Source organism: Ursus americanus, chromosome 4 (genome assembly GCF_024610735.1).
Source record: "Ursus americanus isolate L20-20 chromosome 4, mUrsAme1.1.p, whole genome shotgun sequence".
NCBI lineage: Eukaryota > Metazoa > Chordata > Mammalia > Carnivora > Ursidae > Ursus > Ursus americanus.
Genome location: NC_142130.1, coordinates 46,902,936 through 46,915,329, shown reverse-complemented (window position 1 = coordinate 46,915,329; position 12,394 = coordinate 46,902,936). Strand labels below are relative to the sequence as shown.

Here is a 12,394-nt window from a genome sequence, read left to right as displayed (position 1 = left end):
CATAGCTACCAATTTCCGCCTATGGACCTTGTTTGGGTGCAAACTCAAATCAAGGGACAATAAAAAACAATAAAAAAGTATGCTTAAGGGATACCTGCATCCCTATGTTTATAACAGCATTATTTACAATAGCCAAGATATGGAAGCAACAGTGTCCATTGATTGATGAATGGATAAAGAAGATGTGATATAAATATTTATATACATGAATGTATTGATAGATAGATTTTTTTCCTTCTTAGATTGTAGGATCTTCTTTTTATCTCTGTTTTTAAAAAATTCTCCACGTATACTGTAGATTGATATCTTTCTATTTATTGTGCTGGGCCCTTGTGAAACATGTGTCTAGATCTGGGAAATTTTTCTGGTTTTGTTATAATCTTATATTTTCTCTGGGCTCTTTTCCTGTGACTCTTATTCACTGGATATTAGACCTATTAATCCTAATCTAAAGGTCTTATTTGGAGAAATGCTATTTGGAATGATACAGGAAGGAAGTCAGGAAAGGTTGAATGAGCTAATCTGACCCAGCTGAAGAAGGGTGTAAAAGAAGTTTAGACGGAAGTGTCCTAGACACTCCTGAAACCAGTGGTTTGACAAAGACACCAGGGAATCCTTGAGTCAAAGCCTGCTGACAAAGGAATCCTGTGCCTTAGGAATGGGTTGGCCTTATTATTTCTGCTGCACTCAATCGTTGGTGGTAATCTAAAACCAAGCACGGACTGCACACTGTGAAGAATTTCGAAGCAATGCACCCAGGGTCCTGGTTATTTACCTTCCGGTTAGGTCTGCGGTGCCAACACCATGGCCGCTCCTGTAAAGTAGGTTCTATCATCACTGTGACGTTGAATGTGTTAGTCTATTACTGTTCCTGGAACAATGTCAGACACCTTTCAAGCGTTAACTGTGCTTAATTAACTACTGTTAAGAAGTGACAAGAAGATGCCTGCAAGGGTATGTGATTAGCCAAAGGAATTGTTATAAACTTTATGCTCTAAACTTTAGGATCTATTTATTTCTACCTTAAGCAGGATTCCAATAGGTTTAGTTAACTAGAGTACGTGCCAAAGCCAGGTTAGAAATGACAGTGTAAAAAGAGACTGGAAGCTCGTTATTATTCGAAGAATGAGAAAGCTGGGAAAGGTGTGTCTGACAGCAGGGAAAGAGAAAAATAATAAAAAGCAAACACAACAAAAGCAGATATTTTTATGATTTTCAGCATTAGGAAACTGAGCCCCAGCAACTTCAATGGGCATGCGTGCTTCATGGTATTTCAAAAACATTAAAAATCAATGTTCACAATAAATGACTCTGGTATCAAAAAACATTTTACCGGCAATTTGAGGAAGCGAGAAAAGTATGAAATGCATTTGAGAATGATTTCCACCCAGAATAGTTAAAACCGTAGAGGAGCTCCACAGAAAGACTAAATCCTCCAGGATTCTGGACAGCTGATAGTTTTATTGATCTAATTAAATATATGGCTTTTTTTGTTTTCCTACACACAATTGCATATCATTTCTTTTTTTTTTTTTTTGAAGATTTTATTTATTTATTTGACAGGATAGAGACAGCCAGCGAGAGAGGGAACACAAGCAGGGGGAGTGGGAGAGGAAGAAGCAGGCTCCTAGCAGAGGAGCCTGATGTGGGGCTCGATCCCATAATGCTGGGATCACGCCCTGAGCCGAAGGCAGACGCTTAACCGCTGTGCCACCCAGGCGCCCCTGCATATCATTTCTTACTATCACTTGACAATGAACAATCCTTACTCTTCTCATTTTACACCCTGATTTTATATCAAGATCCCCATACCTTGTGTGGCATTCTTCATCACTGCCTAGGTTCACTTGCTTGCTAAGCAAACATAAAATCTCTATGATAAATCATAAATACCAGGAGAACTTACGAGTCATTTAAATTAAGCTCCTGAGCTGGGCCTGGCCGTCCCATGGCTGTCACAGAGAGGACACTCCAGTGTCCAGCACAGGCTGCCTGTCTCAACACTGGCTGCCTGTCTCAACACTGTCTGCCCCTCAACAGCAGGCTTCGTTGTTTCTACCCAGCGCTCCTTTTTCCACGTTCCTGTTCTCACTCAGGAGCCACAGTCACGCAGTGCTTCCACAAACACTGCGCTAACAACCAAACCTCTGGCGTGGGATAGGTCACCAGCTACTTGGAAGAATAACAAAAAAACCCTGATACCAGCTCATCTTCTAACCTCCCAGGAAGACTGTCGGGAGCCTGAGAAGCTGCCATGTAGAGCCGCAGACCTCCGCTGTGAAAGAGGCGGCTTTCAGCGGGCACAGTGGGACAGCAGCCGTGCACAAGAAGCAAAACATATAGGATGGCAGAGAGAAGGGGTTGAGAGAGACACACCTAGGCAGAGACAGACAGACAGCACACCAGCATGCACACAGTTCCCTGTCTTGGTCACTTGAGGCTGCCGAAACAAAAATACCATAGACTGGGTGATTAAAGCACTCAGAAATTGATTTCTCACCGTTCTTTAAGCGAGGAAATCCAAGGTGAAGGATCAGGCCGATTCCCTGTCTGGTGAGAGCCCACTTACTGGTTCATAGACAGCCAGTCTTCTTTGTCCTCACATGGACAAAGAAACTTCTCTGGGGTCTCTTTATAAGGGCACGAAGCCCATCCATGAAGGCTCTGCCCTCATGACCTAATCACCCCCAAAGACCGCACCTCCAAATACTACCATATTAGTGCTGCGGGGGTTAGATTTCAACACATGAATTTGCGCGTGACAAATAAAAAAGGAAAGCTCATTTAGAATGGAGCCCGGAGGCCAGCAGGGGGAGCTCTCGTGCCCTACCACTCCTAGTCAGTTGCAGACCCAAGCGGAAGAGACTGGATCTTGCCTGTGGCTGCAACTTCTTTACTACCCCAGCAGCAGGAAAAGAAGCGCCCCACCCCCACCCTGTAACAGTCCGGCCGATGAGATACCGTCACAATTCAGACAATGAAAAGCCACTATACTTCAAACTGCCAGTTTCCTCCAACCGACTTTTTGTTTATAAAAGCCTTCCCAATCTCTCACCCTTTCCTCCGTACAAGAGTGTTCCTTCCTCTCCTTTGTTCTGCAGACATGCCTATGGTTCTGCCATAGCTTGCTTGTCCAAAATCGCAATTCTCTACTGTTTCCAAATAATCCCATTTTTGCTGGTAAAAATAACTGGCAGTTTTATTTTTAAGATTAACCGGGGGGGGGGGGACACAAACATTTAGCTTATAGCCTATCTAGAACATATTTCAACATTAGGAACAAAAGCAGAATCTGTCTCATTTTCCCGCTAATTTGTGAGCTCCTTGGGGGCAGAACTGTTGTTTGTTTGCATCTACACGAAGTAAAATTCAGGAGGAGGGTAACACTGTCATGCTAAGCAAGCAGTGCTTCATTCCTGCTTGGTAACACAGAACATGTCCTAAAAGAAATCTGTTCCCAACACTATTACTAGAATTAAAATAGCTGTTAATTTTGCCCAGGCTTAATTTTCCCCAGTTCCTGGCTGTTACCTCCTTTTAAGTCATCTGTTGTTTTGGTTTGTTGTCGTTGTTTCGTTTTTGTTTTGATTTGGAAAAGGGCTCAAAGGGCTGTGCTAGATTCCATACATCCCAATGGACAGCCAACTGTTTTAATTGTATTGAATTGTCACTTCTTTCTCATCTATTCTCACACACAGCCTTCGAAAGTCATGTTTTTCAATGAGTAGTATTTCCCCTTTCCCTTTCATTCTAGATGGCGTCAGCCCATTTTGAAATATACAGGTAAAAAAATAACTGAAATCCACAAGGAAAATTAGGCAGAATTTGAGCCTGCTAGGTCAGATTGTTACTTTTTTGGCTTTTTTCTATTCCTTTTTTCCCCCTCATTTTTGTATTTTTACAAGTCTTGAAAATTAAATGTGCTGCAACTCCTCAGGAATGAGTAAATTCAAGACAATAGTTGAGTCACAATCTTTAGAAACTAAAATTTATCTGAATTTAAAACCAAACTGTTTTGTTTTTTTCCCCAACTAAATTGGTCAGATATGAAAAAGCATTCCGGCATTCCGGCTTCTGAGCACAAACAACATGTTGGCGAATTTGTATTGATTTTACCTGCCAATCTAGATGCAATCACACTTTTTAAAGCAGATTCCTGTAATTTGCTTTTCTATAAAATGTCACCAACGCATTAAATACTTTGAAAACAGTCTTTGTAAATCAATCTGCACTTATTAGATTTGTTTAAACGATAGCATTAGAATTCCATGCCGAGATTTAATTTGGTTTTAAAATAACTCTCTACATGCAGAACATTTCCAAGGGCGGAGAGGCTAGTTCCCAATTACTTTCATGCCGTCAGTGCTAAATGTGTTTAATGACTCACTTACCTACAAGCTGCGGGTTCTCTGAAGAGCTCCCTGTTCAGTGAGATGCACACGTTTTACCTCAGGCTATTTCAGATTTTCTAAAAGGGGAGAATGCAGAACCAGAGCCAAATAAAAACTAAAGGTCTTACCTTGTTCATGTCAAAGGTATTATAGACTTGATCAACGTGTTGACTGGCCTTTGGATTCAGACCCTGCAGACCCAAGAGTGTCTTAAATTCATGCAGTGTCTGTAGGCCTGATGGATATTCCCTCATAAATTTTCTGTACCACACATAGGTCTCTTTAGCAGGAACTGCTGTCTGACCACCAGCTACGGATTCGCTATTTCCCATCGTGATTCACGGTCTCCAGCTTTCTCTCAGGTTGTTTTCATGTAAGGTCCCTACCGATTTAGTTCCTCGCTCTTCACTAAAACTAGAGGCTAACATATGCCTTTAGAGAGCTACTCTAAACCTCTTACAGCCATAGGCTAAATAAGAACAGAAAGCCAGTGAGATTAACTCATCTGTACAGTTTTAGGACTAGGTCATTTATCGCTAACTGATGGGATTGCGTTTACTGCCATTCAGAGAGAGAGTTTTCTGTGAAGGGCAGAGGCAACATTTTAGAAAGAGTGTTCTTTGCCATACTGTCAGCCATAAATTATGCCTGCATAGTGGAGTGGGGTCTCATGGAAGGAACTCTGAGTTGGAATCAGGAAGCCTGGGCTCGAGGCCTTGTTTGCACTCACTGCACTGAAACATTACAGGCTCAGCGGTCCCAGCTGTAAAACAGTAACAAGAATATTTGCGTTTTCATACCTAAATATTGTGAAGATAAACTCAGATTTAAAAAAAAATCTTAAACCACAGAAAAATTATACATTCTGAGGGAAATGGGTAGAGAGAACCATATGAGCAGTAGTAAGAACGTTGTGGTGCGGCAGGCAGAAAAGGGCAGTTTGCAGATAAAGGGACATATTAAGCTGTGTCTTCAGGCATTATTTTTTTTTCTTTTTTATTTTTCCTGTTCCTGTCTTTTCTGTTTCTCAAGTCTGCTTCTACCTCTGCCTGCTAGTTTTGTCCCACTCCACTTCCCAAGCTCATCTTGTCTGAGTCAAGTCCCAATTACAAAGGAGTTGAAAACTGAGTGAATAAGCCTCAGAACTATATCCATGGTTCAGAAGTGGAAATGAACTGCCCTGTGTGGTCCTCAAGCCATCTTGGGGCCAACCACACATAGGAGTAACAGAATTCCATTATTTCAACCTGGGGTCATCTGGTCCCAAGCATGGTTCTCCTCTCCTAACCTTACTCCATTTTTCCCCAATCCTCGTACTGACTCAGTTCCTAAGTCTGGTTTCTGCCTTAGTCCCTGTTCCTTAGTCCTAACTGATTACCTACTTCCAGTTCCCAAGAACTGGAGCCCTTGGGGCCTAAACGAAGTGCCTTGACACGAGGTGGCAGTTGTTAGGGTATATAGGATTAATTTTGTTTCAAACATACCAATGTAGACTTTAAACAGAAAGATTTTGAAATCCATAATTACAGTTAACTACCAGGTATTCAATAAGGTTATAGAAATGTGGAACTCATTCATTTGGAAGTATTACTTGAAACAATTAGAGTAGATGAGATTCCTTCTGTGGAGGACAAAGAAAGAAGATGAGCTAATGAGGACTCAGTCCTGATAGGAAATACGAGGAATACCCTGTAAGGATCCTCAAAGACCATTCTCTGGGGAGTCCCCGTGCACTCTTTCTAAGTGTCTGCCAGAAGGATGCTCAGAGGCACTGACTTCCTATTACTGTTAACATTTATTAATCACCAATTTTTAGATTAAGAAAAGAATGGCTAGTAATGATGGAAGAGAAAGGTAATGAAAGTTTTCAAGGGGCCAAGGAAATCCTTTGTGGAAGGAAGATTTTTGGATTAATCAAGAATACAAGGACCAGAGCTCCAGAAACTGTTTCTTCATGTAAACAATGCTTTTTTAAAAATCTGCATAATGATTACTTGCTGATACAGAAAAAGATTTAAAACTGTTACAAATAGTGTAAGGATTCTTATATTGGATACAATATTGATATCCCAAACTCAGGAATCCTGCTATATAAAACATTAACCTGCGATAAGACAATGGAAAAAAGACTTCATTTCTAAAAGGTCAAAGAATATATCTAAATTACAATAAATTTAACTAGAATGTGCTGGATGTTTTCAAAGAAAAATTTTAAGTGCTAATACATACAGGGCACCCATAAAGACCTGAACACACAGAAAGCCATATTTTGCTCTTGATATAAAAAAGGTACTTGATATAAAAGACTTGATATCAAAAAAAGGCAATTCTACCTTAATCTATTACACTACCACACACCGAACAAAATGCAAATAAAATTTGAAGGGTAGGTGTTGACTAAAAAGGCTAATTCTAAGTGTGGATAAGAATTAAACATGCAAAGATACAAAAGAAAATTCTGAAAATATAAAATTACTGACTACCCCTACCAAAACAACATGGGACCAACATGAGAAAAGTTGGATCAATGAAAAGTAATAGAATTTTTTTTTTTTTTTTTAGAACTTGGCCCAAAAGCAAATCGGAATTTAACATGTTGTAAAAGTGGCCCTGCAGCTCAGTGGGGAAGAGACTGGTTATTCGATGAATAGTTATGGGACAACACTGTTATCTATCTGGAAGCACAAACAGATTTTTAGCTTACTCCCTTCACAAAAATAAATTATAGATGAAGCAAAGATTTGACAATATAATGATTGAAATCATTATAACAAAGTAAAATTTCTTTATTACTTTTAGCATTAGAATGTCCTCTCTAAATATGACTCAAAACCAGGAGGTATAAAGAAAAGGAAATAAATCCCCCCCAATTATTTAATCCCATATGGCTCAAAACACCATAAAATTTTTTTCAAAAAAAATTAGGAAAAAATAGTTGTAACACATATAATATAACAAAGATAATTTCCTTAATATAAAAATAGTTCCTATAAATCAGTAAGAAAATACTTACCACCAGGTCACCTGGGTGGCTCAGTTGGTTAGACATCTACCTTCGGCTCAGGTCATAATTCCAGGGTCCTGGGTTCGTGTCCCGAGTTGAGCTCCCTGCCCAGTTGGGAGTCTGTTCCTCCCTCTCCCTCTGCACCCCCCCCCCAACTCGTGCTCTCTCACTCTCTTGCTCGCTCTCTCAAATAAATAAAATCCTTAAAAATTTACTTACCACCAAATAGAAAAATGGGGAAAAAGCCAAATTTAAAAATTCAAATGAATTTTAAACATGAAAAGATGCTCAATCTTACACATAGCATAGGAAATATACATTACAGCTACAAGGATATACCACTTCTCACCTACCTTGTCTGCAAGATAAAGAAAAGTTTGATAATTCACTGGGTAGGTGAAGGTGTGAGGAAACAGGCACTCATATGTTGCTGCGGGAATGTATATTAATAAAATTTTTATGTAGTACTACTGGGCACTATCTATTTATAATAAAATGTACATGCCCTCTGACCCGGCAATTCATCTTCTGAGATTTAACATATAACTGCACATGTGTGAAATAAACATATTTACAGAGATCTGCGCATATAAACCCAAAAGAATGGGAAAAAATCTAAGGGATCATCGATAAGAGAATAATTAAATAAATTCTAGTATATCCACAGAATAGAATAATAAGGAGCAGGGAAAGATAATGAGAGACTCTCCATGTACTGATCCTGATATGGAATGATCTTGAAGGTATATTAACTGTAAAAAGCAACAGAATCTTTTGGATGCCATTATGTTCGTATTATATCTGTAGAATGACTTCTATGGTTTTATGTACACTGATTGTTTTTGGATGGATTCGTGAGTAACTGGTGAAAGCACGCCTCTGGAGAGAAGTAATTAAGTGTCTAAAGACATATGCCATCTGACACGGTCTGAATTTTGTGTTGTGTGTATGTACATAAAATTAAAAATTATACAATTCCACAAACATTAAATGTTTTATTGCTTTTGTCCAAAATTCCAGCCATTTCTAAACAAAAATAGTTACAAGGAAAATATAAAAACAATTCTTACACATGTACAATATGTGTTCATGTGATACTGAGAAGATGTGTACTTTTACTACAACTCAACGACAGAACTATCACATCAATTATATCTTACAGTCTTTGAGGACCTATATATTCTGCTTTACTGAGTATTGGCTGTTGTGGAGAGGGGCATATGGTCTTTCTGTTTTAACACGAGTTTTAAGAGGAGGCAATTCTGTAGTCCTTTGTACACTGATTTTGAAAACCACCGTTTTCTAGTTTTTATAGTCTTTTAAGTGAAAACAGAATTTAAGCCTGACATTTCCATCTAAGACTTAGTAGCTCACGTGGGAATTGGCGGACTCTAGAAACAGTTTCTGAAATAACAGAAGAGTGAGGGAACAGGACTGCGGATGTGTAAATTGTAAATCCGTCTCTATTGCTAAAGTACACAATTTTCTTAGGGTTAAACAGGACAAACCTTACAATAACGAGTACAAGAGGAAATACGTTTTGAAAAGAATCTTCCGTTGTCGTATTAGCATTTTTAAAAGGGAATATCTTTTCTGACTTTTAATTTTGAGAACTACTTTCTGTTTTGTTCTAAAGGGAGACGATGTCCTGCATCTGTAGCCACTTTATTTAAAGCACTCCGAAAAAGGGAATTATCTTCTTTAAGCAAAGCTTCTAAATACCTGTCAATCTGCTCCAGGTCTCCTGCTGGGCTACCCTGGGAGAGAGAATCAACAATCAGAGCAGGCCAAGACGCAGCAGGCTGCACCCTTGTAATCTGGGGGGCCTTGAACAGTCTTCCCTACAGTTCCTGTAGCAGCAAAACCCACCTTGCCCTGGAATAATGCCTTTCATCATTTAAAATGTTTTCGCATTTAATCTCACTTTATGCTCGCCAGTGGTTAGGAACTTGGATCATTTTTTTTTCTTCCTCAATGAAGGTTAGTTCAACCGGCTTTCCTTCTATTTAATTACTTGTCATATTCCTAAAGCCACCCTGCCTCCACCTCGTCCTTCTCTGTTAGAGGCTCTCGTCTCCCCATTTTTTTAACTTTTATTTTTTTATTCTTTTAAAGATTTTATTTATTTATTTGTCAGAGACAGACAGCACGCACAAGTGGTCGGAGGGGAGGGGCAGAAGGAGAAGCAGGCTCCCGCTGAGAAGGGAGCCTGATGCGGGACTCGATCCCAGGACCCCTGGGATCGTGACCTGAGCCGAAGGTATGAGCCTAACCGACTGGGCCACCCAGGCGTTCCTCATCTTCCATTTTAAAAGTTCATGAATCTGGAGCACCTGGGTGGCTCAGTTGGTTCAATGGCTGCTTCCAGCTCAGGTCATGATTTGGGGTCCTGGGATGGAGCCCTATGTTGGGCTCCCTGCTCAGTGGGGAGTCTCTTCTCTCTCTCCTTCCGCAACGCTCCCCGCTCCTGCTCATTTTCTCTCAAATAAATAAATAAAATCTTTAAAATAAATAAAAGATCATGAATCTTTAGCCTTGGAGGCGAAACAGACAAGTGGGCAGATTTTGCCTTCTCTGCTGCTGCTCCTGCCTCTGCAGCATCTTTTCCCGGAGCCCTTGGCTTGCTGCCTTCATCTGTCTCCTTTTCTCTCTTTTCCCCCGATTCTCTGTCTGGGCAATTTCACACTCTCCTTCCCTGGGCTGCTTAATCCATGAACAGCTGGATAAACGCTCCCTGTTTACGGACTTCAATCTCCCTCTCTCAAGCCCAGCCATGGGCTCAACCTGCTCTCCAACTTGGAATGATGGATAAGAGAATTTTTAGAAAGGACCTCCCAGAAACAATTCCAGTTTATGACGGTTCCCGGTCAGTGGCACCATCGTCCTAGCTTCTCCATCGCTCATCTGGTTCCGTTAACTGTGCGTCTGCTTGGCTCCCTCTGCCCTAGGCCTCAGACAAGGCTGGACTGTACCGCGTCCCAGACAAGCTCACATGACAGTCATGTTCACCTAGCTTTTCAAATAGTCACTGGCCCTGAGGAATGCCCTGTGTGACCCCTTCCGACACCGACGGCTCTCCATCTGTTTGGCCGAGTCTAATCCTTTGGCTCTGCTCTCTGCCTGGCACACCAGACTTCCTTCTAGGACTCCAGGCTGGTTCTGTCCCCAGCCTCTTCATGTGCCTGCTCGGTCCATCTGCTTTGGGTCTACCTCGGCTCTCGTCTCTGCTCTACACCAGTGCATTTGCTCTGGCCATCAGAGGCAGTGGGAATAGAAATTTCAAGTCAAGGATGAGAGTAAATCTATTTGGGCAAGGAGTCCTTTGAGTGCCTCTCCAATGATACCAGACAAAGCATTTCATATACTCTGCGGGCTAAAGCCCCTTCGCCTCCTTACCAAACTTCCTGAATAAAGCAAATTAGTGGAATTCTTCTGGCTACTGTGCGGGAACCCAGGGGTTTGGCACAGAAGGAAGAGTAAATCATTATTCTTTCATGTCTTTCTCTTAGCCACACACAAATGTGCTCTAATGAAAACCAATAATTTTTATGAAGTTTTTCGATAGAGAGTAGTATTTGATATTTATGATACAGAATTTCTTTGGTCTCTCGAGTTTTTGTTAGTAAAACAACCATCATCGCTGAAACTGTACCATGGCATGGTGCAGGCCCCGTGTCAGACCTTTCACACATAAAAACATTTGCCACCCTTTACATCCACAAGAACTGCAAGAACTGTAGCCTACACCACCCAAGGCAGGGGGCAGGGGTATCTTTTTTGGCTGTATACTTAAATTCAGCAGAGATATTTTCTGAGTTTCATTTGTATTTAATAATGTAAGAGAAATCCCAAAGAAACCAAAAGATGTCTATTTTGTGAAGGAGGAATGGATTCACCTTGACATGTTCACAGCTAACTGGAACCCAGGTGGCCTGGCTTCAAAGCCCACGCTCATCGCGTACTATCCCGATGTGTTTGTGTTTCCTGGTCTCTCCCCATCCCTCTTCCTGGGCAAGGTAACCCTCCACTCAGTCAGGGTTCTCCGTGGGGCACTCAGCTCCTGCCCTCTCACCTTGCAGGGCCCAGGAATGCCCTGTTTCCTGTCTCAGACTCAGGGCCTATGTCTGAGAACAAAATGCCACATGCTTCCTAGGCTCGCTGTTGGATTTCTCAATTTATTTTAGCATCTATGGAAAGGCTCTTCGACTATGGCTATACATATTTTAATATTTTATGTATTCTATCCAGCATTTCTATGTGCTGTAGAAAGAAGATGGACCTCTCCTCGTTAGCTCAATCCATCACAGGAGCCCTGTTCTTGATGCGTTCGTCTATCCAAACAAGAGGAACAGCACACTTACACGATGTTTCCTGACCTCACTAACCTCTTCTCAAAGATTAGAAGAGTCCATTTTTAATTATGTATGGAGATAAAAATTAAAATATTTTGTTGTCTGATAAAATTAGAAAAAACTTCCTACTGGCAATACACTATTGAGCAGACAGGGTTGCTCAAACTGTACCAACAGCACAAGCAAAGGTTCTGATATTTTGTAAGAGAGAAAAATAACAGACCTTTTAAAAATATTCTCATATATGCTTACGATTTCAATATCCTTATAGGGAGAGTAAGTGCTGGGTTAAGTGACCTGTCCGAAGCCCGTAAGGGGATGACGATGGCAGGAGAGGAAGCTAGCTCAGTGCTCTTTCCACAGAGTATATTCCTACTACTCCAAATTTTGTTACTTACCAGCTGGAGTTTCTGCAATAGTACTCTCAGTTTTACCCGAAGATTATTCAGTTTATCTTCAGTCATTTTTCTTTTTTTCTCACATTGTCCCAGAGATATTTCGTTAACCACTCCTCTTCGATTTGCATCATAGATAATGGACTGCATTTTTCTCTTTAGTTCTCTTTCATATTGGGCCATGTAAACATTCTGGATCTGGGAATGTTTTTAAAAACAGTTTTAGTGTATTTTTTAAGTATTACTTTCCCC

At 40.8% G+C, this 12,394-nt stretch overlaps 2 protein-coding genes across 2 annotated transcripts in view; both read right to left on the bottom strand.

Moving 5' to 3' along the window:
* The window catches only part of GUCA1C (guanylate cyclase activator 1C), a 29,403-nt gene extending 24,680 nt beyond the window's left edge, over positions 1-4,723 (bottom strand). Inside the window, 1 exon segment of the mRNA XM_087861863.1 lies at positions 4,520-4,723. Within this exon segment, the coding sequence (XP_087717989.1) occupies positions 4,520-4,723 (204 nt within the window).
* A 3,702-nt stretch (positions 4,724-8,425) lies between these two features.
* MORC1 (MORC family CW-type zinc finger 1) overlaps positions 8,426-12,394 on the bottom strand; it is a 157,536-nt gene continuing 153,567 nt past the window's right edge. The window contains exons 27-28 of the mRNA XM_087861296.1: positions 12,146-12,340; positions 8,426-9,152 (exon numbers count right to left, since the gene is read on the bottom strand). Coding sequence (XP_087717422.1) covers positions 9,009-9,152; positions 12,146-12,340 — 339 coding nt within the window. The 3' untranslated portion in view covers positions 8,426-9,008. The remainder of the gene's footprint in view (positions 9,153-12,145; positions 12,341-12,394) is intronic.